The 26,852-nt window shown below is 49.3% G+C and overlaps 1 protein-coding gene and 1 pseudogene across 5 annotated transcripts in view; one reads left to right on the forward strand and one right to left on the reverse strand.

Moving 5' to 3' along the window:
* Positions 1 to 26,852, forward strand: part of Dom (domino helicase) — a 104,689-nt gene that overhangs the window by 40,938 nt on the left and 36,899 nt on the right. For all 5 annotated transcript variants that reach the window (XM_077676213.1, XM_077676214.1, XM_077676218.1 and 2 more), the window contains exons 11-26: positions 8,892 to 9,069; positions 9,575 to 9,711; positions 9,911 to 10,273; positions 10,538 to 10,674; positions 11,065 to 11,251; positions 11,908 to 12,105; positions 12,911 to 13,301; positions 13,668 to 13,964; positions 15,885 to 16,037; positions 16,409 to 16,500; positions 17,662 to 17,960; positions 18,683 to 18,885; positions 19,319 to 19,800; positions 21,357 to 21,491; positions 21,827 to 21,997; positions 25,347 to 25,430. In XM_077676213.1, the coding sequence (XP_077532339.1) occupies positions 8,892 to 9,069; positions 9,575 to 9,711; positions 9,911 to 10,273; positions 10,538 to 10,674; positions 11,065 to 11,251; positions 11,908 to 12,105; positions 12,911 to 13,301; positions 13,668 to 13,964; positions 15,885 to 16,037; positions 16,409 to 16,500; positions 17,662 to 17,960; positions 18,683 to 18,885; positions 19,319 to 19,800; positions 21,357 to 21,491; positions 21,827 to 21,997; positions 25,347 to 25,430 (3,507 nt within the window). The remainder of the gene's footprint in view (positions 1 to 8,891; positions 9,070 to 9,574; positions 9,712 to 9,910; positions 10,274 to 10,537; positions 10,675 to 11,064; positions 11,252 to 11,907; positions 12,106 to 12,910; positions 13,302 to 13,667; positions 13,965 to 15,884; positions 16,038 to 16,408; positions 16,501 to 17,661; positions 17,961 to 18,682; positions 18,886 to 19,318; positions 19,801 to 21,356; positions 21,492 to 21,826; positions 21,998 to 25,346; positions 25,431 to 26,852) is intronic.
* On the reverse strand, positions 3,075 to 4,617 carry LOC144144722 (uncharacterized; annotated as a pseudogene).

The following is a 26,852-nucleotide window of genomic DNA, read 5'->3' on the forward strand; positions in this document are numbered from 1 at the left end:
GGCGGTGCGCGCTAACATTACGGTGATCCGCACTTTTTCGCACCCTGCGGTACGTATGCGCACTTGGCGATCACCTTTCGTGTGTACCGTTTGCGTCGACGGCATGTAAAAAAATATCGGGGTCTCGTCCGCGTTCTCGATCTGGCCGAGGAGGAAGTTGCGCTCTCTTCGCAGTCCGATGACGTAGTGCTGAAAAGAAAGCGGCTTTTCTTCGTAGTCAGGATAAGCTTTTGCGTAATAGAAGTCCGCCTTCTAAGTGAGAACCCGGCTCTCTTCATATATTTCTGCACCCAGCCTCGGCTGGCCTTAAAGGGACACTGAAGTGAATTTGTCAAGCTCCCGTTTTTGCTTGCACTGTGTAGACTGGCTCAAATTAACACACTATTCATCGTTTATCCGGTTGACAAATCGGTAATTATTTTACAAAGCGCGAAAGAAGAAAAACTACTATGCGCGGTTTGCGGCGGCCGCACCAAATAAATGCTGTGACGTCAGGAGGGGGGGGCACCGTGATTGGACGATGCCCAAGGTTAGCAATCAAAAGTTTCGGTTTCGGTTCTGTAAAACAACATGCTTGACATCTAAAGGCGTTGTTGGATGGGCATTCTCGATTTCTCAATTATCGCCGTACCGCACTTCTGCCATGTTGACGGCTGTCAAATGTCTAAGATAAACCTCCCAGGGCGGCTTGGAATCGTAGAAATCACTAGACGAGGCCTACACAGTGGATGAACGCCCTCCGCGTCACCGCAGACTCTCAAATGCCATGCGCTTTTCCCGCATATTCGGAGCTTGCCTCACTCATGTCTGTTCGTAAAAAGCTAGTTCGCACCAGGCCAAGGGTGTGCTGATTCAGGCCTGGGCCCACTGCCCGCAAGCAGTCGGTGCTTGTGGCAACAGCAGGCCAACGAGAACTCGCTAGCGCGTCATTGTCAGTATGCGCGCGTTCTGCGATCTCGCTCGTGGAGCAGTGGACGTTACGGCCCAAAAATGGTGAACTCAGTTCAGAAAACATCGGCCGCATACGAAAAAATCAACTTACAAAAAAAAAATACATGTACCCTCGGGGATTCGAACTTGTGACTTTCAAAACAAATTCCAGCGCCTCAGACCGCTAGGCCACGAGCCGGCGCTGGCCGGTTTGGATATATAAGGTTTATAATGTATGACCAGTTTACACTTTTATTTATTTTAAGCATTTTAAGTACTTTATGTGACTATTTGTTGTAAATCACTCCTGCAGTAAGTGTCCACCAAACTTCCACAATATCTCACGTCTAGCAATTGCATTTCTTTGACGGAAAAGCGTTCGCAGATGTGCGGTCGTGCTGCTGACCGCTGTGCTTGTTTACCCAGCGCAAAAAGTGCTTCCTGCTCCCTAGTTTTGCGCTGTATGGTAAAAGTTTCAGGTGATTTTATGTTCTTAGTACCTATATTGACTTCGCTGACTCTTCTCCCGCCTTCAATTGGCCTTAGATTTTCCTACTAGCGTAAAGTCAGCGAAGCGTCGCATGTGCACTTGTGCAGCGCTTGTGTGGAGCGACCCGGACTCTGAGTTTGACACAGTGTACAAACTAACAAAGTAAGGAAAGGCACATTCTTTCATTCACAAAGGTGTTGTGGCTTAGTTTCAATTGAGCGAGCGAATAGCGACGACCCGTCGGCGGCCGGCGGACAAAACGCTGGGCCGACTGACTCGATCGGTAGGTCGGCTGGTCGGCGAACCGTGCAGTAGCGCAGCCATTTTCCAGCTCATCTCCTGCTGACGTCACATGAAAACGCCACAGAAAATGGGCGAGCGTAAAGAGAGGAGGACAGCATTTTCGAATTGATTTTTCTACTAAATAAATTCGCGTAAACGCGGCCAGAGTGGTCGAAACAATGCCTACGGACTCCGAACTAAATTTGCGCTAGTAATCCCGCAATGTTTACAAATCACTTCAGTGTCCCTTTAAGGGGGGACACCCCTCTTAGAACTTCTTTTTTTATTTATGGACCGATTTGCATATAAATTGCATGGTTTATGTATTTCAACATGCTGATTCTAAATATGTTATCTATTTTGTCCTGGAATATGAATTTTTCAAGATATTAGCAAATTTATGTTCTTTGTTTGGAGGAGAGTTATTTCCTAAACAAAATAAAGTATAAAGAAAATTACCATATAGAACTAATCTAGAGTGATCAAAGAGTGCAAAAAGGAAGAATGAGTGTTCTAGGTCAATTTGAACCAGAGTTACAGCAAGTCAAACTTTTGCGTGTGAAAATGCTTGTTTGGATCAAAAATAAATCGCCACTTTTCTAATTTTTTAAAACTAATAATTATGCATAATTTAGCCTGATTGCACTCTCCAAAAGTGTATCTTTCTAGTAAAAAAAGAATTATGGCAATAGCACCAGTAGCACCAAAGATATCGACCCTCCAAAATCGCACTATCATGAAAATTGCAGTTTTGAGAAAACGAGGAAAAACGTTTCAGAACTTTTCCAAGGAGTTTACACACACATCTTGCATATCAAAATGATCAGTTGTGATCAGGGAGTGAAACAAAACAAGAATAAATGGTCTCCACCAACCTGAACAAAAGTTATTGCATGTTACATTTGAAATGTAATGCGTAATTTGGCATTTCCGACAGATTTTTTTGTGGAGTTTATTGTATAAAGCTAACCACTTTATCTTGGTCCTGTTGCGCTTGTAGAGACTTTAAGTCCCTCATAAAAAAGAATTATGATAATTGCTACCTTGTAGGGCAAGAGATTTTAACTCCTGTATTAGCTACAACATGAAAATATGGGGCTGCGAGAACCAGTTTCACAGTATATTTCACCGAAGGAAACAAACATGAAACTTTTGAAGTGTGACTAAAAAAAACCCCAGGAGCATGGGCAGTGTGCATCCTGTCATGGGTCTGTGAGGGTCACAGTCTCACAGTATATCTTGGCAAAAAAAAAAAAAAAAAAACTTGAAACTTTGGAAGTTTGACAAACTCGGGAGCACAGACTGTGCACATCCGGACATGGGGCTGTGAGTGTCACGGTCTCAAGAAGATAGAGGAAAAGTTCAAGTGCAACTAAAAAGCCCCTGGAGCGTAGTCGGCGTGCATCCCGCCACGGTGCCTTCTCCTCACGATGTTGGCAAGCCCAAGGGAAGCTGCCCGCTTCTTAGCAGAACCCGTGCTGCGACGCAAGTCCTTTTCTTGTGCTCTCTTGGAATTAGTGACCATAGCATTCATGTTCATCTCTCCCAAGATTGCTGTAGCCGCGTGCTTGTTGCCAGTGTTGAAGCGCAGCACAGCTTCGGCAACAGCGGCTTCAACGGCAAACAGCGACGAGTGCTGGTCCTTGCTGATCAGACTCCAAATCACCGAGTGGAAGCTCTCATTCGAGTTCTGGGTCTTCCCCCGCACACACCTCTGCAGCAGGCTCTTCTCTGACAGGTGCTTGTAAACAGGCAAAAGTGCTTCAGCCACGTCACTTGGCAGGTTGTAGTTGTGCTTAGGCTGCGGCTCTCCTTTAGCTGTTGCGGCATTGTGACGGCACCAAGACTGCTCACCTGTGGGGCAGAAAGTGTGGTTGGGGCTGCCATCAGTGGATGTAACGTGATAGTATGTAGCCATCACTGCCCGGTGCATGGCATCTACGTCACCCACGTGTGACTTCAGTGCTCGACCATAGTACAGGGCTAGCTTGTCAATAAGGTCAGCTGTTAGCCTCCCCCGGCCACCAAGGCTTCGCTTGCCTGCACCTCTGTGTGTTTTCAACAAGTTGCGTGCCGCCGTCCGCATGCGCTTCTGCACATGGTTTATGCAGTCCTCCTTCTGCACTTCGACATAGCCGTACACTTTTGCATCCCGAACAGCATTGCAGGTACGGCTGTCACCATCACAGACGACGGTGGTGTACCGCAAATTTCGTTTCTACAGGGACCTTTCGAACAGCATTTTCCCAGCCTCCACCTCCATTTGGCCTGCTTTGGAAGAGGTGTTTTTTTGGCATTGGTGGCTGGACTTCCATTTGTCATAGTCCTCACTGCCGGGCTTGGGGCCATTTTCACAGCCCAAACAAAAGTTTGAAAGAACAACATAGTCCAGCACATAGCCAGTGAACAGTTCCACCACAGTGCCGACACCTACGTGCGAAGAATGCCCCCGCGTCATCCACGTGCCATCGTAGCACATGGCAATGTTTCCCTTGTGTCCAAAACACAAGTCATCGTACACTGCCGCCACTTCTTGGGCGCACTGAGTCATTGTGGCCTCGGCTGCACGGGTGGCAGCAGGCTGAAAAAGTCTTTTTCAGATGCCGCTGAAACGTCTTGTTGTGCAGTCCCCGGCGGGATAACCCCATTGTGGCAAAGATGTCGTTCATCGCTGTTTGGCCATTCCCGGTCGATATCATTGCACGACCAGCTAGCAGGTTCACCTCAAAAGGGTTGCACGTCTTTCCTCTGTCAACCCTCGGCGAGCTCCACTCTGCCGCGATCTCGCCGCAGTTCACACACCGCACAGACAGCTTCGTGGCAAGGCCATAATTACGCTCGCCACTCACCAATTCTACACGTCCGTCGCATGTCTTGCAACTCAAGGCGTCGAACAGTGTGTTTAGAAGGGCCATGTGCACAATTCCGTACGAAGGCGCCTCGTCTGTGGCCGACGTTGCGGAGGCACCAGCGGGCTCCGTGAAAGGCGCAGTCTTTCGCGTAAGTCCGGCGTGGACTCGAGCCTATCAAGAATAGCCTTCTCACGCGCACTTGCTTGGGCAATGTCACTGGTCGTCACTGGTCGCGAGTCCATTCTTACGCGACCGGAGTTCGCGCAAATCGGCCCGCTGTCCTCGAGTTGAGTCGGTGGAGCTCCGTCGGCCGAGACGCTGTCAGCATCGGCGGCTGGTTGCTGATAAGGCGTAGGAAGCGCCAAGGTCACGTCGGTATTGTGTTTCTTGGGTTTTGCTCGCTTCTTGCCGTATCGGTGCAGAGAGCGGAACTTTTTAGTAGGGGTGTGCGAATATTCGAAAATTTCGAATATTACTCGAATAATAAATAGGATATATTCGTATTAGCTTCGAAAACTATGTATTCGAATTGTTTCGAATATTCGAACGGGTTCGAATAATCGGCTATTATCGAATATTTTGGTTGAATAGTTTAAGGCGGGACGCGTCTTTCAACTTACGAAAACCGTCGCAAATTTGTGGCACAATGTCAGCGCAAATGGGCGGTGGCAAATAGTCAGGGCAAATGTGCGAAAAAACGGCAATTCTCGGAGCGCTGTATCTCCGCAACGGTGCCACCGAGCGCGGCCATTTTGGTACCATTGGATCGGCCGAGCGATCCTCTTTCCGATCCTTACCGTCTCTTTTATCTTCGTTCATTCACAAACACACGAATGGCAGAAAAATAAAGGCGCACAAACGAAGTGAGATATAGATGCTGAAGCGCGGTTGGCCTTTCTGACTGCGCGCGTGGAAACGGCCCTCCTGATTGGGCGTCGCTGCGGCATTTCAAGATGGCGGCCACCTAAATTGCGTAATGCGCGTTTCTGAGTTCATTTGCACCGCTTCGCTTGGCCAAGTTTCTGTTCAATCATGGTATCTGCGTTGGTATTCAACAGAGACATTATTGCGATGGGAATGCCTGAGATCACAAGCCATATTACGGGAAGTTGCGCGGCTGGAAAGGCGGATCGGTCACCCAACGCTTTTCGTAGGGCGCGAGACTTTACCCTGGAGGGGGAAACGCGGTGTGCGCGCTTGTGATAGCGGTTCGCACAGTGAACTTTTCGCCTTATTTGCGATGCTTACACGCTTAGTTATTGCTAAGCTTGGCAGTAGTCTCGCTAGCCTTGGGAAAGAAACGGGCGACGTGCCAAAAGCTTCGGCACGCACGGCTTAGCCGCTGCGCGTTGGAGCATCACCTGACTACGCAACCTGGTACGATTGAACTCCAGTAGTTGTAATTAATGCCTGTGATTTTAGATTTAATCGTAAGAGCGACCTGACGGGCCATCTCAGGGGTAAACAAAGGATGACATGTTCCGGTGTACGAGCGCCGCGATGAGGGTGAGCCATATCGCTTTCTTGCGCAACGTTTCCCGCGCACTTCGAGTAATCATGAAAACAGGTCTGAGTTAGGAATAAGAACGTGTTGACAGCGTTAAAAATGTACCTTACAGTAGTTGAATTTAAAAAATTGGTTTTATTTATTTTTTAGGGAAATTATAATACCAATGCACACATCTATAGTTCAGTGCATAGTGGCTGTGCTGCGAGGAATATTGGATGCCCTCAATTTTAAGAGTACCAAAAAATGTCCAAATATTGAAGCTGGAGTTATGAAAAATATTATACCAAGCTTCAAAGTAGCTCATGTGTACCCTTGTGGTATGTAAACTTTTGGCACTGAACGCCTGCACGTAAGCTGCTGCTCCAGGCAATGATATGAAGCATAAAAGAAGTCAAAGCTCAGTTTTCAAATTGAAGGAAAAGAAAAGAGTTCTTAATTTCTTGCCATGGTCACTGCAGAGGGAAGTTTTGCAGTGCAGTACAAGCAACCAGCTAACCTACTTTGCATTTCAAGCCGTCTCCCCCCCTTGGCCCGCAAACTGGGCTGTGTACGCTTCACAGAGAAGCTGCAATTGATGTTTTATGGAAAAAAAAGGGTGCAAAAGGCACTCCAATTTTAAGGCAAGGCATTCCAAAAGCCCCGTGTTTAAAAGATTATGAAAGGCTACAACCCTGGCGACTTTTGATGAATGAAATTTATTTTTCAACTTCGGAATCCGTTTTCTCAAAAGTTTTTTTTTTGCTACCTACGCCTCTTGTTTTAGTGATTTCTTTGTGACCTGTAGGTGTATTTTTGATTCCGTTTTTTGAGTTTCATTCCTTGATCAACAGTTCAGGTTGTGACACTCTTGGTTTTTCAGGTTTACTTTTGGTGAATTTTTAATTCAAATGGTCATGCATTGTCTATATGCCTGTTGTATGTACATTCACCTCTAAAAAACAAAAAAACTAAAAAAAAGTTGTGTTCTAATAAAAAATCTAAGACTGTCAAGACCTCGTCCATTCATTTGGAAGTGCAAAGTGTTTTGAACAAGCTTTCTATCATGGTTTATAGGCCACTCAAGCTCGGTACAAAGTGGACTGAAAGAAAATTTTATAAATAAAGAAGTTTTCAAAATATGACTGAAATTTTTATGTTGTTACCAAAAAAGCATTTCCGGTTGCTGTGCAACTTTTCATCGATATTCACAAAGAAATCAAGTCGTTGATTTCGAAAGCCACATTCGCCCTTAATTATTCGATATTCGATTCGATATTTGAAGCTAGATATTCGTATTCGATTCGAATTCGAAAAATTTGATATTCACACACCCCTACTTTTTAGCACCCCCCGGCATGATCACCTCGGCGTGGTTAGCGTGGTCGGCTCCCAAACAAGATGGCTACACCAGCGGTCAGTTTTTCAAAGCAAGTTCCCGGGAGCCAACCAGAAGGCGCCATTTTGGTCACGTGCAAAAACCGGCCAATAGCCGCTCGCGCTCGCTCCTATTTTTGCGTTTGTTTTGTTCGTGCTAGGGACGGGTTAGGCTTGCATTTTGCGCGGTAAAAAAAATGTGAAAACGCGCTCTTTTGAACGAGACCAACAAAGTCGTGGTGAAGCGCGTAGTTTCCGAGATCCGGGCGGCCGAAGTTGGCTGCAAATTGACCTCAATTTAAAGAGCTGTGGGTGCGATATTGCATTTTTAAATCGCTATAACTCAGCGAATACTTCATGCATTCGAATGAAACTTCGCGCGTAGGTGCAGAAGGGTGTTTGAAACGCGAAAATGGGGCAACTGAAAACTTGATTTTTGGGCCGATTTTCCGAGTCTAAGAGCCGTGTCCCCCCTTAAACTGCAACCCGGAGATGCCGCGATCTTTTGCGAACTCTCGGGTCTTCATCTGTAGCATTTCTGTTGTCACAGTCAAGTCACGTGTCCTGGTTTGTGTGACGAATTCAAACTAGCCTCTACTTCGGGAAACACACCCTTGCGCGATCCTCAGAAAGCTTTCTGCGTCGCAGCGGAGGCAAAGAGGGCCCCCTTCTCTTTTCTCCAACGATGCACGTTGTTTTCTGGGACGCCGTACTTCCGACCTGCAGCGCAGTTGCCCAAAGCTTCGGCATCGGTAATCACATTTCTCTTGAATGCCGCATCGTAATGACGACGACGACTTGCCTTGATCACTAGTCACAACGGAAAGGTTCCCGTAGGTAATCCAGTCAAATGCCTCGCCGAACGAAGGTAGAGTACACTCTAGCAAAGGTCACAGGAGGCGGCCGCTACACGCACACCAGCGAGGGAACACAAAAGACAAGCACATGCAAGCGGCGAAGCGCACGTGGAAAACTGGCTGCGGCATAGAGAAAGAAATATGGCTGCGGTTTTGAACTCGGCTTGTGGGTTGAAACATACTGGATTTTTGCTGGCTGTTTTTCACTTTTTATGACTTCCCGTGACGCGCCGTTGCTGATCTCGGAGCCCGCCCTCGAATATAAAGCGAGGGTAGACTTTGAGGCCACGGTTTTCGGAAAAAAACCTCGCCTTATATTCGAATAAATACGGTACATCTCGTGATGTCTGAAGGAAAGGACATTTCAAGACCATGCCCTGTTGCACATTTCTGGTTGTATGTTGTAAAGGTTGTGATCAGATCAGTAGGGAAGTAATCTTCACCCCTCATACATAACCACTGATTTGGCACTTTTTGACCCACTTGGCCTTGCGCGATGAAAATCCATCATCATCATCAGAAGTGAAGTCCCCCTGCCCCCGCATTCTCCTGAGAAGCTTTTCGAGGTAGCATCAGCGCTGAAGCAGCACACCCTGCGTGTTGTTCTTTCGTGACAGGTCCAGACCAAGGTGCCGTGGCTGTTGAAGCACAGCCTGCGGGAGTACCAGCACATTGGCCTCGACTGGCTCGTAACTATGCACGACAAGAAGCTCAATGGCATCCTGGCTGACGAGATGGGCCTGGGCAAGACCATCCAGACAATCTCGCTGCTGGCGCACATGGCCTGCGACAAGGGTGAGCAGTAGGCCGAGGAAGTTTTTTCTACTGTTTGCTAAAACTGTTGGTTTAGCATATAATGCAGCGACCTAGAATGCCCTTCCGGCTCACATTTTCCAGGTTGTTTCTCATTGAAATTTTGAGTGAACATGTATTCCTTCAATGTAGAGCAACAAGCAGGATTTTAAAAATTAAGGGAACAGGTGGGTAGAAGAAATCGCAAATGTCAATTTTCTGTTTTACCTTGCATTATCATCTTTGACTATCATGGGTAAAAAAAATGAAAACGAAATACGAACGAGAACTTAGCGAAAAATGTGTCCGAATGACTCGCGGTAACCCAAGAAATGCCCCCTTATTAAGAAGCCACTTTCACTGAAAGACCGAAACCTGGATATAAAAATGTAATGAAAGCCTGGTTTCTTCCAGGAAGCACTGCTGCGTTATATGGAGGCTCGTGAGTGTTTGCGAGCAAGACGTCGGTGGCGTCATCTCTCAGAGAGGTGTTGTGTTTCTCGTGCAGGGATCTGGGGCCCGCACCTGATTGTGGTGCCCACCAGTGTGATGCTCAATTGGGAGATGGAGTTCAAGAAGTGGTGCCCGGCCTTCAAGATCCTCACCTACTACGGAGTGCCCAAGGAGCGCAAGCAGAAGCGGCAGGTACGTTGGTCGATTCTGGGGCGAGGTACGACGGAAAGTCCGTGCTAGGTAGCTGCAACTAGCGTATTTTCACGCGTTTATTAGCCTGCCGTTGGGTGTCACCCGCACCCCATGTTGCACCCCGAGAAAAACGCTATAATGCAGTTGCGTAGCCCTCGCGGAGCTCGTAATTGAAGAATCACCCAAATCCCCTTCGCAGGGCTGGACGAAGCCGAACGCGTTCCACGTGTGCATCACGTCGTACAAGCTGGTGGTGCAGGACCACCAGGCGTTCCGGCGCAAGAAGTGGAAGTACCTGATCCTGGACGAGGCGCAGCACATCAAAAACTTCAAGTCGCAGCGCTGGCAGATGCTGCTGAACTTCCAGAGCTCGCGGCGGCTGCTGCTGACGGGCACCCCGCTGCAGAACAGCCTCATGGAGCTGTGGTCCCTCATGCACTTCCTCATGCCCAGCGTGTTCCAGTCACACCGCGAGTTCCGCGAGTGGTTCGCCAACCCGGTCTCCGGCATGATCGAGGGCAACAGCGACTACAACGAGAGCCTCATCAAGCGCCTGCACAAGGTGAGTCTGGGGAAGAGTGAAATGTGTCGCAAGTGCAGCTTTAGCCGAAACTGAAAGCAGGACCTGTTGTCAGGGTTGGGCAGAGCAACTCAACGTGGCCTGAAATTTGTCTTTGTTCACTCGTAAGGGGTTCTTAAATTTGTTTGAGCTGTCAATGTATCGTCCCAAGTTCGCTTACCTGACCTCGATTCAGTTGCCTTAATTTATGTGAGCAGTGTCCCAAGTTTGAGTGCAGTGGCTACATGGTGTGGTGCGTGTGCGTAGGTGCTGCGGCCGTTCCTTCTGCGGAGGCTCAAGTGCGAGGTGGAGAAGCAGCTGCCCAAGAAGTACGAACACGTGGTGCTGTGCCGGCTGTCCAAGCGCCAGCGATTCCTCTACGATGACTTCATGTCCCAGACAAAGTGAGTGTCTCCTGCCACCAGTGTACTGCAGGGGTTGCGTCACATTTTTGCGTGTACAGCGTTGGGTAAAAACCAGTGCAGGTTTTGTGACTACTGCCGGGTTCTTTGTTCGAGCAAGTGCCATGCAATTCTACGGTACTCCCTTTTTAGGAAGATGTGAATGTTACTTACGGAATGAAATGGAGGGGATATGTAGCGATAAATGTTTCGTATTATAGCCATCCATGTTGGTAGGGGCAAAAATGCTGTAAACGTGTTTAATAGGCCTTGGATTGTAACATGAATCCACTTTCACTGTTGAAAATAGTGCTGAGACTTTCAAAACATCCCCCACTCCCGAAAAGAAGACTCAAGGTGTGGTGTTCTTTCCTTCTTCCCTTGCGTGTGCAGGACGAAGGAGACACTAGCCACTGGCAACTTCATGAGCGTCATAAACGTGCTGATGCAGCTCCGCAAAGTGTGCAATCACCCCAACATGTTCGAGCCGAGACCCATCGTGTCGCCCTTCCGCATGGAAGGGCTCGTGTATTATACCGCATCCCTTGTATATGACATCTGTAAATACGACCCGTTCAAGGTGAGCAAATGAGCAACACATCCTCCTCCCGAATGTCATGTTCTTTCGTTATTGCTGTGAAGTATGTGTGTGTTCGTAGTATTTCCTACCTCCTTGGATCGCATCAGGGACTCCAAGCGGCGTAGTATATCATCTGCTCCAAAGGCTCGCATAGCCTCTCTAAATTGGCACTTTGCATTCTCCGAGGCCTGCTCCGAAATTTCAAATTCCACTTCCGTCACTTTATGTATGTGTGAAGATGCACCCCCAGTCTATGTCGCAATAAAAAAGTTGACAAGTCTTTTCTACAGTTTTATAACTAGTTTTGCTGTGCATTGTTTGGATAATTGTAAAACATTAAGCAAAACCCAAAGTGCTAACTTGTTGTAAGTTATGACATTGGAGGTGCGAGCGTGAGGTAGAAAAAAAGGTGCCTAAAGTGGTACGTGAGCAGGGAACAAGACGGGAGGGCGCAAATGGAAATGGAGCACGAATTTCTGTTCTTGCAAGGGAGCGCTAACAGCTGTTGTTGGCGTTTGATTCTCTCTTAGCGGATGGGCCGTTTCGATCTGAAGCTATGTCCTTGTGGCGTTTTTCCTGGAGAGATTGCTTGGAGTGAAAGAAGGGTGGTGCCACGTGCCAACATCTTGCGCGGCTTTTTTCCTCCTCGAACGCAGCATGTGAGTCTCTCGGCCCTGAACTTGCTGCTTGCCGATGTGGAGCTGTGTCTGACGGCGTTTGCTGCACACCGCATCAAGAAGTTCCAGACCTCGTGCCACTTTGTCGAAAGCATCGAAAGCCACCCGCCCCCTCCGCCAAGGTGCCCCCCCGGCAAGATCAGGCTGCACATCCGCACGTCGGCCCCCTCGGCACAGGTGGGTGGCCGGTTCCATGCTGCTTGCTACGTCCTAGAGCCTTGGACACTGGTGCGATTCATGGTTAGCGGGAGAACTGGGCAGGCAACTTCATTCTAGCCTGTGCAGCACGTTGTGTCACTGGGCTGGGCTGCGTTAGTGAGATCCTACAAAGAGCGCACATCACCGTGGTGCGAGCTGTGCATGGGGGGGGAATAGACAAGGGCGGCGACGTTGCACATCATCAAATAGAGACTAAAGGTCATAATTAGTTTTAGTCGCGAGCTACGCGCCAGCCTCACATGGCTTCTATGTTGGCTCTCGTCACAGTGGGCAGCCATTTTGCAAAAACAAAGCTGTTGGAAAGTCATGTCGACCATGTGCAGGGCATCCCACATTTATTTTTAACTTTCGAAGTAATTTATTGTTAGGCTTTTTTGTTTTCTCTTTTTCCCTGCTTCCATGCTGTCCACATTTTTTAAGGGGTCCCTCCTTTTTTTTTTTTGAAATGAAATCCTGCTCACACTCTATCTATCGATGGATTCTGACTGATTTTTGCACCGTGCTCATTTGCACTGGCAGCAAGGTGCCGCACATCGACTATTGGGGTGTAACCTTCTGTTAGGGTGTCCTGGTTTACTGCCTTCCATTGGGTCAACAGGGTTCTCTAAATCTGCTCCTATTGGAGGGGCCAACCTAGGAATAGATGCCTGCCTTGGGCTGTGTGGGGAGCGGTGTTTGACCTCTCTTGCTTGCTCACTGCAAGATTGGCTCGGGTAGGCACGTGAGCAAGGTGCTGAGTGCATGCGTGTTTCTGTTGCTGCAGTCGGGGGTGGCCCGTGCGGCAGCCTCGGGGCCCATGGTGGCGGCGGGCCACCACCAGCGGCTGGTGGCAGCGGCCGGGGCCCACCACGGAGGAGCAGGCATGGTGGTGCGTCCCCCCGGCCAGGGTGGCGGGCTGCCTGCGGGCACCACGTTTGCCATGCGCCACGGGGGCGTGCTGGGCCACCCCTCCACCTCTGGGCACCACCACCCGCAGCAGCAGCAGCAGAGGCTGGTGGTGGTGTCCACCCCGGGCGGGGGCGGCGTGGTGCAGCCCCGGGTGCAGCCGAGCCCCACTGCCGTGGTGGCCACCGCCGGACAGGCCCCGTCCTCTGCGGGCGGAGGAGGAGGCCCCGAGTACATGCTGCAGCTGGTGCACCAGAAGCCCAACGTCCGTGCGTGCCCTTTCTCTCTCTCTCTCTCTCTCTCTTCCCCGTGACTTGACAGGAGCATCCTTCTTTGATGTTGTAGCATGTGCGAGACTTTGCATGCACTGAGGCAAAGCCACCTGCACAACACCCGCATGCCCTGAGAGATGTCGCACTTAAAGGAAATTCCTCTGAGCAACTGAAAAAACGAAGGCTACACACACGGCGTCAGGTGCATGCGAGGGAAGTTGATCCTGAGCTCGTCACAGAAAGATTAGGGGTTCATTCCACAAAATGAACCCGTCTTTTGCCCGAGCGTACTATTTCTCTCTCTCTCTTTCTCGTGTCTCGTTCAGCGGGTGGGCGCATTGGTGAGCTGCCTCTCCCTCGCAGTGGGCGGAGGGGGTCACCACCAGCAGCAGCAGCAGGCGCAGGTGGTGGGCTCCCCGATCACGCTGCAGATCCAGCCGTCGGCCCACGGTGGGGCGGGGCCTGCCCGAGTGGCGGTGCCCTTCGGCATCGGCCGCATTGTGCAGACCACCAGCGGGCAGCACCTGCTGCTGACGCCGGCCGCCCAGCAGCAGCAGCAGCCGGACGGCACCACGGCCGTCACCTCGCTGCCCCAGACCCACCAGGCTGTCATGCTGGCCACGTCTGCTGGTCAGACCACCGTGGTCAGGACCACTACCGGTGAGTGGGCCCGTGTCTGGCTCCGAGGAATAGGGGTGCCAAGCGGACGGAGACGAAGGCAGAAACAAAGAATGTATGCAGGCGTTGTCGCCTACCTTCATCCGCATTTGCTTAGTGCCCTATTCTTTTTTACCGCAGTCATGAACCAACGAACTCGACAAGAAGTTTTTATCAAATCTGAGTGAAAGTTTGCCCAAAAAAGTTTGATGCAAGGTTGATGAAGAAGGCTTTTTCGAGTGGCGTCTGGGAGACATTGTCATAGCCTTGCTCTGCCTGCTTGCCTGCCGCTGTAAAGTCCACTTGTTGCTTGATGTAAATAGTGTAAATACAGTATGCTATCCCATCTTTACCGTGTGACGTGTGTCGTTTTCCATTACAAGGATAGTTGGCTAAAAGTAGGATTGCTGGTAGCGCCGCTCAAGTTGCCGTCATGTAAAATCGGTGTGCGGGTGTATTATAATCAGGCAATCACAAAGCTGCAAACAGATTTCAAATATCTTGTCTAAAAAAATGGCAAAAGATATGGCATAGTGATAATGTTTAAATATACCATTTCTTGCGGGGGTTTATGGAAATTTCTTTATCGCGAAAATTGATGTTTTGAAGTGTGCCATGCTTCCCAAAGGATCACTGCACAGGCTAAAGCTCAGCAAATCCTTGTATACTTATTTTTCTGTTGATTTAGCTTTTGTTGGTACAGTGGAATCCCGCTACAACGAAATTGACGGGACGCGCGAAAAATTTCGTTGAAGCGAAAATTCGTTGAGGCGAAATCCGCTCCAACACACCACGGAAAGGCTCAAAAAATAGCCCCGTATGTTTCCGCCCCGTATGTTTCCGCATCATTGGCAGCAAAAAAACAATGTTTAGAAAAAGGAGTGACGCGCAATAACGTCATGTTTATTCGGATAACAAACATACCAATGGTTATCTGTGTTCACTGCACGCAAAGAACGGGTTACGGAGGGGGGTGAAGAAATGCAGGCGCAAAACGTATTGCTGCTCAACAAGGCGTGCCCACCGAGCTGATTACTTGCAGATAGCTGCTAGGCCGTCGGAAGGCCCCCTCTCGCTTGTGGCAGGAGCAGTGCCGTTATCTTATCCTCTGACAGGGCACGGTAGCTACTGACCTTGGCAGGCAAGACGCACGTGCTTGCATTAAACATGACCGCGTGCTCGCGACTAAGATAGGATGACTTGGCTTCAAGACCAAACACGCAAACATGATTTTTGCTCTTGGCTATGAAGAATGGTAGAAGGAAACGGCAAGGACAGCTGCTCACGAGTCACAACGCATACATGACGGCGCCGCGCCAGCAGCGGAGCACATTCGTGCCATTTCAATTGGATACAGATTGGCTGTAGCTCCGGCTTGGCGAACCGGGCCTGTGCCTCATGTAAAGACGGCCAGCCACATCGTTATCACCATCAAACAATGGCGTCCGCCTATGAGTTTTTTTTTGTTGTTTTGTTTTGTTTTAGGTGGCGGTGTGGGCGCACCGCGCATGTTTTCGGTGAAACTAAGCGTCCTGAATGTTTAAAAAGTTGCAGATAGCTGGTGCTATGCTTATTTTATTGTAAAATAATTGTTCAAACCCAGCCCAATTCATCGAAAATTTCGTTGAAGCGAAAGCAAGCCAGACAAATGGTTCGTTGTGGCGAGGACTTTGTTGCATTGACTTCTATGGCTAGCTGACGGGGAAATGGAAATATTTCGTTGAAGCGGAAATTTCGTTGAAGCGGACTTTGTTGTAGCGGGATTAGACTGTACTTCCAACATCCACTTCGGGAGTAGCTATAACAAAGTGTGTGTTTGTCCCATCTGCTGCGGACGTGTATTTCAAAAGAGCAGTGCTGGCTTTGCTCCCAAGAGTGGCCTGTTGTGACACGGAAGGGGGCTGCTCTTGCTTCTCCTTCCAGCGCTGAGCCAAATGGGACGAGTTGTGACCACCGCTGCTGGCAGCTCTGCGTCCACTCTGGTCTCGGCCATCTCTCGTGCGCAGCCGGTTGTGCGAGTGGCGCCCCTCAATGTCAACAGCCAGGTGACCACCGCCGGAGGGACCACCAAAACTGGTACGCAGCGTCGCCTGTTTTGCTGCGGAGCTCTGTGGAAATGGTGGGAAGAGGCACGCTGGGAACGCCGCCGAGAGGGGGCAGAATTTCAGGCGATGGCAATGAGTAGCTCCTAATCTTGGTATTATTGGCTTTTAATTTTGTGCCAGTTAGGGTATCCCAGTGCAAAGCTTTCGAAGCAAAGTAGAATGGGGACTTGGTACTGTGCGAAGTTTTTGTTGGTAAAGCTGAGACATCATTGTGTTCGACAGAATTGATGTGTGCGAAGGCGACGCTCGTGTGGTTACCTGCAAGCTGTGCTTCATTGTGAACGGCGAGTGGGGCTCCTGTTCTGTTTTGTGAGATTTTTTCCCTTCTGCCTTCTGTTTCAGTGAATGCAAAGACAACCGTAGTTGCCGCTGTAAAGTCCTCTGGTGCTACGTCGTCATCCGAGTCTTCCAGCCAACGAAGCCCTTTCTACCTGGTGAGTGGAGGGGAATCAACGTGCACAGTCGTGGACAAGCGATATGCGAACACGAAAATATGAGCCAGAACACGCAAAATAGAAAAATACGGTTTGTTTGGAAGCGCAATAACGGCCTGCTATTGGTATATTTGGAAAGCCACATTTCTCATCTTTGTTGCTCTAATTAAACCACGCATCAAGTTCACTTACATGGAAAGAAATCGCGCTATTTGTGTGTGCCAGTTCATATTTTGGTGATTGCGGTTCATTTGTTCATGACTGCACATTAGGTAGGTTTGCGTGGTGTTGGTGTTTTGTTTGTGGTGTTTTGTCCTGAACCAGTGTAAAATAGCATACAGCTGGATTGGCAGCCATTTTTAAACCGAAAGCATCGTATTGTCGCGAAGAGAAGGACGATGCAGTTGTCTTGAATGAGAAACACGTTTATTGGAGCGAACTTGTGCTCCCCTAACAACTCAAAAGAATACAGAGGCGGCGAAGCAGCGGTCAACAAAGTGACTTGCACAGGCGAGTGTCGTCGAATCGAATGCTCCGGCGTCCGCAGTGCAGGCTTTTTATCTTTTGGCGCGAGTGGTTCTCGAAACGTCAATTCACATCGAGAACATAGTAGATCCAAGAAGATTATTCTGGGCTGTTCACGTAGGATCGGAATGCTCTCCCTATCACGACAGATAACACATGCGGCACAGAAAGAAAGAATGGAACACGCGCTTCCCTTGGCGCAGAGATAACACAGACCAGCGCAGCCGGGCGGTAAAAGCAAAACACAAATAAACAAGCCCAATGTATGGTTCGCGGCAGTATGACACGAGTCTGAAAATCCTGGAGGCGTTTCTGACCGAGTGGATGGTGCCTAACCTGGCTGTTGGTGAAAAGATGAAAAAATGTGCGAGAAAAGCTTGGATTGCTGTCAGATTTATCAGGCTAGTTCTTGTGTACCACAAGGTTGTCGCGGTTACGACATGGATGCACCCTGCTATGTGCTCCTTATTCTCCCGCTCATTGCTTCTGATGGCGCCTGCTTGCTCTGTCACACTAGTTCCTTGCCGTCACCCCTAACGAGGTAAATTGATTGCTTTAAAAAAGAAAATTTGCTGCATTTCTATGCGCGCTGGAACGATATCTGTAGAAGTTGCGCTGCCCCCGGTTTGCTTGCAGGAGACGCTGGAGGTGCGTCGGCGGCAGCAGCGGCGGGACAAGCTCCGGCTGCTGGGGCACACGAATGCGCTGCGGTGTGCGGCGTGCCCGACGTACGGCCGGGACCTGGTGGAGGCGGTGACGGTGGTTCAGGACCCGCGTCCCGTGGCGCGCTGCCCCTGGGGTGGCACGGGCTACGTGGCCTGCCTCAACGCGCCCGCCCTCGGGGAGACCCAGCTGTGGCGCTACACTCGCGCCCTGCGCTCCCTCGTGCGCACGCCCCCGCAGCTGCTCGCTGAGCTCCGGGACATGGTGGACAGGTGGGCCCCCTTTTTCACGAGTTTCTCGTCTCGGGATAACCTAGGTCGGTCGTTGATTGGGCTCGACGGCCGAAAAGGTAGTCCCAAATGAAGTGCACTGTAAATTTTCGCATGTTTATCCGGGATTGGAAACATGAGATTTCAGTTGGTTTACAAATTACATGAGAACATCTTAATTATAGTAGTTTATCCAAGTTCTTGGACCTCCTGTCGCATGAGACTGTCTGTTAGAGCAGCATTTTCTGTGCCCTAACCATTTGACGCCCCAGTCATACAACACTTCCACGGTTTTTTGAAAGTCGTATTGTCAGAGTTCCTCTGTATATCCCAAGATACCTTTGCAACGGTTGGGTCCCATGAGAAAACAAAGTTCAAAAATGTAGGCATGAAAGGACGAAGACTTGGTAAATCAGCAACTTAGTAAATGTGTGATAGGACTCCAACATGCAAGTACTTTTTCTAAACTTGTAGACTATAAATAAAATAGCACGTAGAATTTATTTCGAGCAGTGTTTCGACTTGGTAAGTCAAATGTTGCAACATTATTTTTTCTTTACCCCCCCCCCCTTTTTTTTTACATTTGCCATTGCAAGTGCGCTGCTCATACACACAGCTGACGGGGTTGTGAAGCGTGGCTGATGGTATATTTCCAGGTTGTTTTGCGACGGGTGTGAGGTAGTAGAGAGGCAGAGAGAGAAGCTGATATTTTCCCCCTTCTGTAGGTTTGTGTTTGCGGTGCCGAAGGTGGTTGGCTCGCGGATCGAGATGCGGGTCTCCCACCCGTCCCCATCGTCGCTGAATGCGGAGCGGGTCCTGGAGGAGAGGCTCCGAGAGGAGCTGGGTCCCCGGTGCGCCTTCCTGCACCCTGTGCTGTGCAACCTGCAGACGCAGTTCCCCGAACTGCGGCTCATACAGTACGACTGCGGTGAGCAGGCTGCTGTTGCTTCTTCCTTTTACGAGTCTCTATGCTTTGCCTTGGGTCATCGGTGGAAAGGATGAAGGGTTTCGTCGGAAGGAATGGGTGGAAATATGGAGCGCCATGTCTGGTGATTTCAATGATTGTTCTGTTCTTTACCTTGCCTGCCTAGTGTGGCCGTATTGCAAAACCAGAGTATAGGTTGACCTTCTATGTAGGTAGACCCTTAACTTGAGGTGAAAAAAGAAAGCTGGCAAACAACAATCTGTGGAAAGGTGATCCGAGGTTTCATTATTTCCGGGTCTGCGTGGTGGCATTCGTGATGCCTTGTAGACCTCAGTTGTCTTCGACCGGTTTTGCACTGCTGAGATGCGCTCCTGCAACCCATGTGCTTTCTTTCGTGGTCCCGTGGCAAGGACAGTTTTGTTGCCGTTGCCTGCAGGGAAGCTGCAGGTGCTGGACCGGCTGCTGTGGCAGCTGCGGGGCGGCCAGCACCGGGTGCTGATCTTCACGCAGATGACGCGCATGCTGGACGTGCTGGAGCAGTTCCTGAACCACCACGGCCACACGTACCTGCGGCTGGACGGCAGCACGCGGGTGGACCAGCGGCAGGCCCTGATGGAGCGCTTCAATGCCGACCGCCGCATCTTCTGCTTCATCCTGTCCACCCGCTCGGGGGGCGTGGGCGTCAACCTGACGGGCGCCGACACGGTGGTCTTCTACGACTCGGACTGGAACCCCACCATGGACGCCCAGGCCCAGGACCGCTGCCACCGCATCGGCCAGACGCGCGACGTCCACATATACCGGCTCGTCAGCGAGGAGACCATTGAGGAGAACATCCTCAAGAAGGCCAACCAGAAGCGCATGCTCGGCGACCTGGCCATCGAGGGCGGCAACTTCACCACCGCCTTCTTCAAGCAGGTGAGTGCTCTCTGAGGAGAGCGGTCCTTGCGCTCTCTTTGTGTCCTTGCCTACATTTGTAGAGTTCGGTTTGCGCAACTTTGTGCTGGGCGAGCGTCCTCCCGTAGGGAGTCTTCTCCTGTTGGTTGCGATCACGTGTGCCTTGTATGTAGAATACCGAATTTCGAGTGGTCTGATGCGAGGTGCCAGGAGAATTGTGTGCAGTTGAGCGATTGAGTGTGGTCGTAGCACGAGTGTGTGTTTTGTGCGTGAGTGGTCCAAGACTGGTGCCTCTACGGCGCATGGAGAGTTTTGTTCACAAAATCTACCAGTTACCGTACTTACCCGATTCTAACGTGCACTTTTTTCCCAGAAAAATAGGCCGAAAAATCGCATGCGCGTTAGAATCGGATACGAAACCGAAACTGCCGAAACAGCGGAAATTTCGTCCCACCCATCGCCATCGCCGTCTCAAGATGGCGCCAAAGCATATAGCAACGATTTTTCGGACGCAGGAAGCATAGGTGCCTAGGCTTTTCTATCGGTGTTCACACAAACCGTCAAATCGTACCACTTGCGCGCTTGATAACAGCAATGGCAGCACCGGCTCTCACGCGTTCAAAAGGAGCAGTCGGCTGAAGCGTGCGCCTCTGGAGAAGCTCGCGAGATGGGCGTGCGAGGCGTGGGCCACGATCCCATCGACCATGGTTAAACTTATGTCAGAAGTGTGGCATCACAAACGTGCTTGACGGCACCGAGGACGAGATGTGGTCAGCGAAGAGCGACGAGGAGTGAGATGAGTGAGATTACTTTGGGAAATAAATCGCCCGAATCGCCCGTTTCTCTCGCATTTGTTTTTCTTGCTCACAAAGTTCTGTGCGCGTTACAATCGAAGGTGCAAGTTTTTTCGTTTTTTTTTTTTTGCCAGGAAAATCGGGTGCGCGTTAGAATTGGGGGCGCGTTAGAATCGGGTAATTACAGTATTAAACGTTTTGCTTTGGCTCTCTCCTGTAATTTGTGCGGGTGGGATTATTCAACTGGCCTGAAGAAAGAAGGCAACTCGAACCAAAGTTCACAATTCAAGAAGCTAACAATGCACAGGAACGTACGAAGATTATGATAGGTGAGGGCTTTACCTCTCGTTCCAATGAGAAGGTTGTTTGTTGAAGACACTGAGACTGTTCTGAGACTGAGAAAAGCATATTCTCGCTGCATTTTCTATTCAAAGTGAAAAAAAAAAGTAAATTCCCAAGAAGAAAGGTGGGGGGAGGGTTCATTACGCGAGTGAATACGGTAGTCATGTAAGCTGCTTGAAATGCTAGAACTAAATAAAAATGTAAGCTGGCTCTACATTATATACTTTCTATTTCCGCCCCTGGCATCCCTGGCTAATGGCCAAGTGGTCTGGAGCACTAGCGATATTGCAACTCACCTTGGTATTCACCAGTAACCACAAGGCTGAGGCCTCAGTATGACCATCTGTGGTGCTGGTACTTGAATTTCTACATTTAACGAAATCGGTGCTTGGGTTATGTTCGTGGTGAGACCTGAAATGCTCTTTCCTTTTGCTTTTCTAGAACACCCTGAAGGACCTCTTCGGAACCGACTTTGACCTGGCCCTGACCCAGAAGAATGACGAGACTCAGAAGGAGGATGCGCCAGCAGAGCCAGAGAAACCGCCGGAGAAGTTTTCATCCATGGAGTTCGAAAAGGTAACGTGTGTGTGCTCTTTGGTGCAGCACCCAGGCTTGGCCCATGCTCTATTTCTATGGAAGAGGACTACGCGTAATTTTATTTAACGAAGCTCCAAGACATGCTGAAGCTGCAGTGTGCCATGTTTGCTAAAACGCACTACCTTCTGGTGTTAATTTGTTTAATTTCTTTCACACGGACACGCACCATGAATCAGGCTATTCAACAAATTTATGACCTAGTTTCGAGGGCGCGCTGTGGCGCTCTGGGTTACCTGGCTGCGGTGTTTGTTATTGTCTAAAAACTCTGCCCTTGGAAAGGGTGCTTGCAAGCTGCTGTTTCTCGGTTTCTGCAGGCGCTGGCGTTGGCCGAGGAAGAGCTGGACGTGCAGGCGGCGCACACGGCACGTGCGGAAGCGGCCGCCGAACTGGCCGAGTTTGACGAGTCCATTCCCCTGGACACGGATAGCCGGGACAACGAGGACAAGTCCCAGGCCGAGGAGGAACTGGACAAGCTCATGGGACAGGCAAGGAGGACGTCTGTGTTGTCCTGGTGGCGTGTTGCGTTCCCGTGCCCTTTAGTTGATTGTTGCAGGCAGCTGTGGGCTCCAAGAAGGCTACTTTTCTGTGATGCGAAAGCATTGAATGGCCCAATTGAGCAAGAAGTTGGCATCGGCATCCAGTGTCTGTTGCGGTGAAACGGCAACAAATCAGCCACTGGCGGCACCGTGAAGCGCACACCCCAGTTCTTTTTCTTTTTCTTTTATTTTTTTTTATGTGAAAGCAATGTGTAAAGCGCATATGCTAGTTGCTTTTTTTTTAATACAAACAAATGCTAGTTGCTTTTCTTTTTAATACAGAAGCATCTTTGAGCAAAGAGCCGACATCGTCATGTGGCGTCTGTAGCAGTGACACTGCTCCTAAACTACCCATAGGCTGCAGTGTGTGGCACACACCGAATTACTTTAATGTGAAGGCTATAAATGGCCCTTTAAGGGGGGAGGTGGGGATCGGAGCAAACTTTTTTATTTTTTGACATAGAGTAATGAAATTTGGTAGGCACATTGGAAAACACTCCAAATGGTGAATTTTGAAATTTAAGAATGATACCTTCAGTAGTTTTTGTGTTACAGAGGTGTACATGTTGTCCGCTCGTGGAAAGCCTAGCAAGGTATTGACATATGGTAGGAAGTTCAGAATACTTTTAAATTGTAGTCAAAAGAACACTACAGGGTATGACATTCTTCTAATTTTTTTTACACCCTTCATTTTTTTTACAGAAAACATTATTTTCACCTGTAACCAGTAGTATACAGCTGACTTGGCTGTAAATGTCACTTAAAAAAATATCTAGGCCCTAAAATGAAAATCCGAGAATGTCATACCCTGCAGAACTCTTCAAGGATTGAAATAAAACAAACAGTGTCGAAATCCGCCCAGTGGTTGCCATGCTATCCTTTCCACGAGCAACGAAGAACTCGTAAAACGGACTTTTGAGAAAACGGCTCTTGAAGTTTACGAAGACTTCACGATTTTTCGAACTGCACCAGCAGCATAGTCCTTGCTGTCCTTGCTTGGGGACAACCTCAAAGACCTTTGCCCTTTGATTTGGTGCATCTGGGAGGCCTTCCTGGCCAATTGAAGGTTTTCATGTGCAGGCCTTCAGATGGCAGAAGCACCAGTTTTACACCTAGTGTACCACAAAGTTTGCTATGGGCTACTAGGGTACCTAAACTTTACTTGATGTATGCCTAATGCATAACTGTCTCCAAAATGAAGAGTAAGGCATGGTTTCGTTTTATATTAGTAATATTCCAGCAGACTTTCAGCAGATTTCTGGGTTTCATAACATTGCCAAAGCTACAGCTTAGTACATGAGGCTGTTCGGTGTCAAAAAGTTATATCTGGGCATCACAAGCATAAGATGAGCTATTTGAAAGCAGAGTATAGATTTTTTACACAATTACAACATTGATTATTATTAGCATACCATGCTCTTCACCTTCAGGAGAATCAATCATTGCAAGATAGACAACAGAATTGCAAACATTGCGAAAATAGAAAACCCAATAAAAATATCGAATTGTGAATGCTGCACCCTTATGGCGTCTTTTCTAATTTATTTAACACTCAAAATATTATTTTGTAATCCCAGACTTCGTTGTACGAACTAGTTTAGAGCCACGGCAAAAGTTTCTCAAATAAGCTAGGTGACGGTTCATTGCACCCCCCCCCCCCCCCCCCCCCCGCCCTACAATCCCCTACGCGCGCGTTCCCCACGATCGTAATTTAGGTAACCTTGATATGGTTGATAACTTCGCTTTTCCCATTAAATTTCACTTCCCGTACATCAATTATTATTACTCGCGTGCAATAGCAACCGATCCCGCAATCGGCCGCTGCCCGAACACGTCGCGCCAATGCAGCGCGCGCCGCAACTTCTGGCGAGTCGGTCATTCCATTCCCGAAGCTCGCGAGCACGCTGTGCAACACAGCAATAACTCAGCGTTTTATAACATCGCAATGCTCACAATGCGTCCAAAAGTTCGCTTCACGAACCGCAATTGTAGGCGCACGCACCGCGCTTCCCACTCAAGGACAGACCACGGCGACGTCGCGGGCACGTTTTCGATGCGTCTTTCGAGCCGCGCACCTCCCTATCTGGCACACGATCTCAACATTATCGCCGCGATAACAGTAATGTCACTGTTCAGTACCGCAACAGATAAAACGAGTAAACTGCTACCGAGTCGACCGGGAAACCTTGAAAACATCGGGAGCGCAGTGCGCGTAAAATGCGCAGCAGCCCGGCGGCCATGTTTTTGCTGGCATGGCGGCGCCCAATCAGGAGAGCCGTATCTAAAAACGCGGCCGGACAGCCAATCGCGTGTTACCATCTATCGGTTGCTTCGTTTCACTATCTTTCTCTTTCTGCCGTTTGTGCGTTTGTGAGCGAGCGATGACAAAAGGAGCGACCGGAAAACGAAAGTTAAAGAGTCGGCCGATCTAACGCGACCAAGATGGCGGCGCCCGGTAGCGTCGTTCCGGAGATACAGCGCTGCGAAAATTGCCGTGTTTTCGTCATTTTGAGGAAATATTTTGCCACCTCAGCCGATATAAATATTTTTCTTTGGCACTTCGCGATCGTTTGCGGCGGGGAAACTTTGTGAACGCATAGAATATAAAACGTGCAATCCGAAAATGTGAGTTCCGAAAAAACGATTTTTTGGTCACTTTCCGAAATCTGATCCCCGCGTCCCCCCTTAAACAAAAAGCCAACGTCTGTACTAGAAAAATGCTCCTAAACCTCCCTTTGGATGCAACACGTGGCATAGCGCTCCCCTTGCGGGAGTATGTACAGTAGTTCTGCGTACTTTGAAACGTTTGCATTGGCAGTGGCAGCAGTGAAAGGTGATAGCCTGCACCCACACATTGCAGGGACCCCGCAGCAAAACTTGAAAACATTACTCACAGAAAAGAAGGCAGAGGAGCACTCAGTCGTGTTCCATTAAACATTAGAGATTTTTAGCATGGTGGTTGGCGAATGCTACGGTACCAGCGGTAGGTACCAGGACCCGACTGCGCGTGCGTGTGCAGGCACGGCGAGGTGGGCACCGGAACGAATGCACAGATGCCCAGTTGGGTCCCGGTACCCGCTGCCGGTAGTGTTGCGTATGCTAGCCACTGTGCCAAAGCTCTGTTGATGCTTTGATATTCATGATATGCAGATTCTTCTTTCTTTCATGGTGGCTGGTTTTGTGTGAGAATTTCTAAAGGTAAAATTGAAATTGGTCTTTGGTTGTGCTCGAGTATGGTTGGTGTTGTGAGACTGCCCGCTTGCCCAGTCCTTACGTGCTGCGTCCCTCCTCATTACAGCTGACTCCTGTGGAGAGGTATGCCATGCAGTTCCTGGAGTCCCTGCAGGAACCTTTGACCCTGGAACAGCTGAAGCAAGCAGAGGTCAGTGCTCTTGTTTGGCAGCCTCTGCCAAAACAGCGGTGTAAAGCGTGAGCTACACGAAGCGTTTCTTGTGTGTGGAAACTTGGCGCACACACAGTGGGCAGGCACGCTGGCCCCTAACCACATGGCGCATGGCCTGGCCAGTAGCGACAATGAGGTGCTGGCAGCAACTGTAAAATGACCAGTAGAGCTCCAGCATTGGCCCGAATTTGGCACAACCAAAGTGGCACGAGGGAAAATGGCTGATAATGTTGGTGGAAAATGGCTGATAATGTTGGTGGAAATCTTTGTCAAAACATCTGTTGCGATGGTAAGCCTATACGTCTCCATACGGAGGCACCTGGCTGCTGTGAATGCTACGAAACTGCTGCCTTTGTGCACCTGTTCTCGTCAGCGCAAAAAGTTAGACCTCACCCACATGGTGTACCCTGTTGGCGGCCCATGCTGAAAGGCTGCCACTTCTTCTCCGATGCTCTTGCAAATCCGTTGGCATTGCGTACAAAATGGGCCACTCCAGGTTGAGCTGTGCTTGCCATGCTTGGAAGCCACGCCATCGTTGGGCTTCATCATGCCAGCTGTGTCACCATTGGCTACGCTTGTTGCATTGCTGCTCTGCTTGGGCAATGAAAGCAGCACTTGCCCACACTGTTCATGGTAAAGAGCTTGTGATAAGGAAATAGCTCCAGGATACCTCTAAGATAAGAGAGCTGAAGCATTGTGTGAAGAGTTGCGATTGTGATAGCAAGCTTCGCTTTAGAAAAATCTTAATTTTTCCAATCGTGTCTTCTCTTAAAATAAAAAAAATTGATGTATTTCGTTACATCAGGGGTTTTAGCTACACGAGAGGTTGTTACATTGAGATTTGATTGTAATACAGTCGAATCCCGCTACAACGAAATTGACGGGACGTGCGAAAAATTTCGTTGAAGCGAAAATTCGTTGAGGTGAAATCTGCCGCAACACACCACGGAAAGGCCAGAAAAATAGCCCCGTATACTTCCGCATCATTGGCAGCATAATACAATGTTTAGAAAAAGGAGTGACGCGCAATAACGTCATGTTTATTCGGATAACAAACATACCAATGGTTATCTGTTCTTTCACTGCACGCGAAGAACGCGTTGGTTGCGGAGTGGGGTGAAGAAATGCAGGCGCAAAACGTATTGCTGTACAACAAGGCGCGTCCACCGAGCTGATTACTTGCAGATAGCTGCTAGGCCGTCGGAAGCCCCCCTCTCACTTGTAGCAGGAGCAGTGCCGTTATCTTATCATCTGACACGGCGCGGCAGCTATTGACCTTGGCAGGTTAGACGCGCGCGCTTGCATTTAACACAACTGCGCGCTCATGACTAAGATAGGATGACTTGGCTTCAAGATCAAACACGCAAACATGATTTTTGCTCTTGGCTATTAAGAATGGTA

Source organism: Haemaphysalis longicornis, unplaced genomic scaffold (assembly GCF_048455015.1).
Source record: "Haemaphysalis longicornis isolate Haplotype H1 unplaced genomic scaffold, Haemaphysalis longicornis Haplotype H1 scaffold_7, whole genome shotgun sequence".
Lineage (NCBI taxonomy): Eukaryota > Metazoa > Arthropoda > Arachnida > Ixodida > Ixodidae > Haemaphysalis > Haemaphysalis longicornis.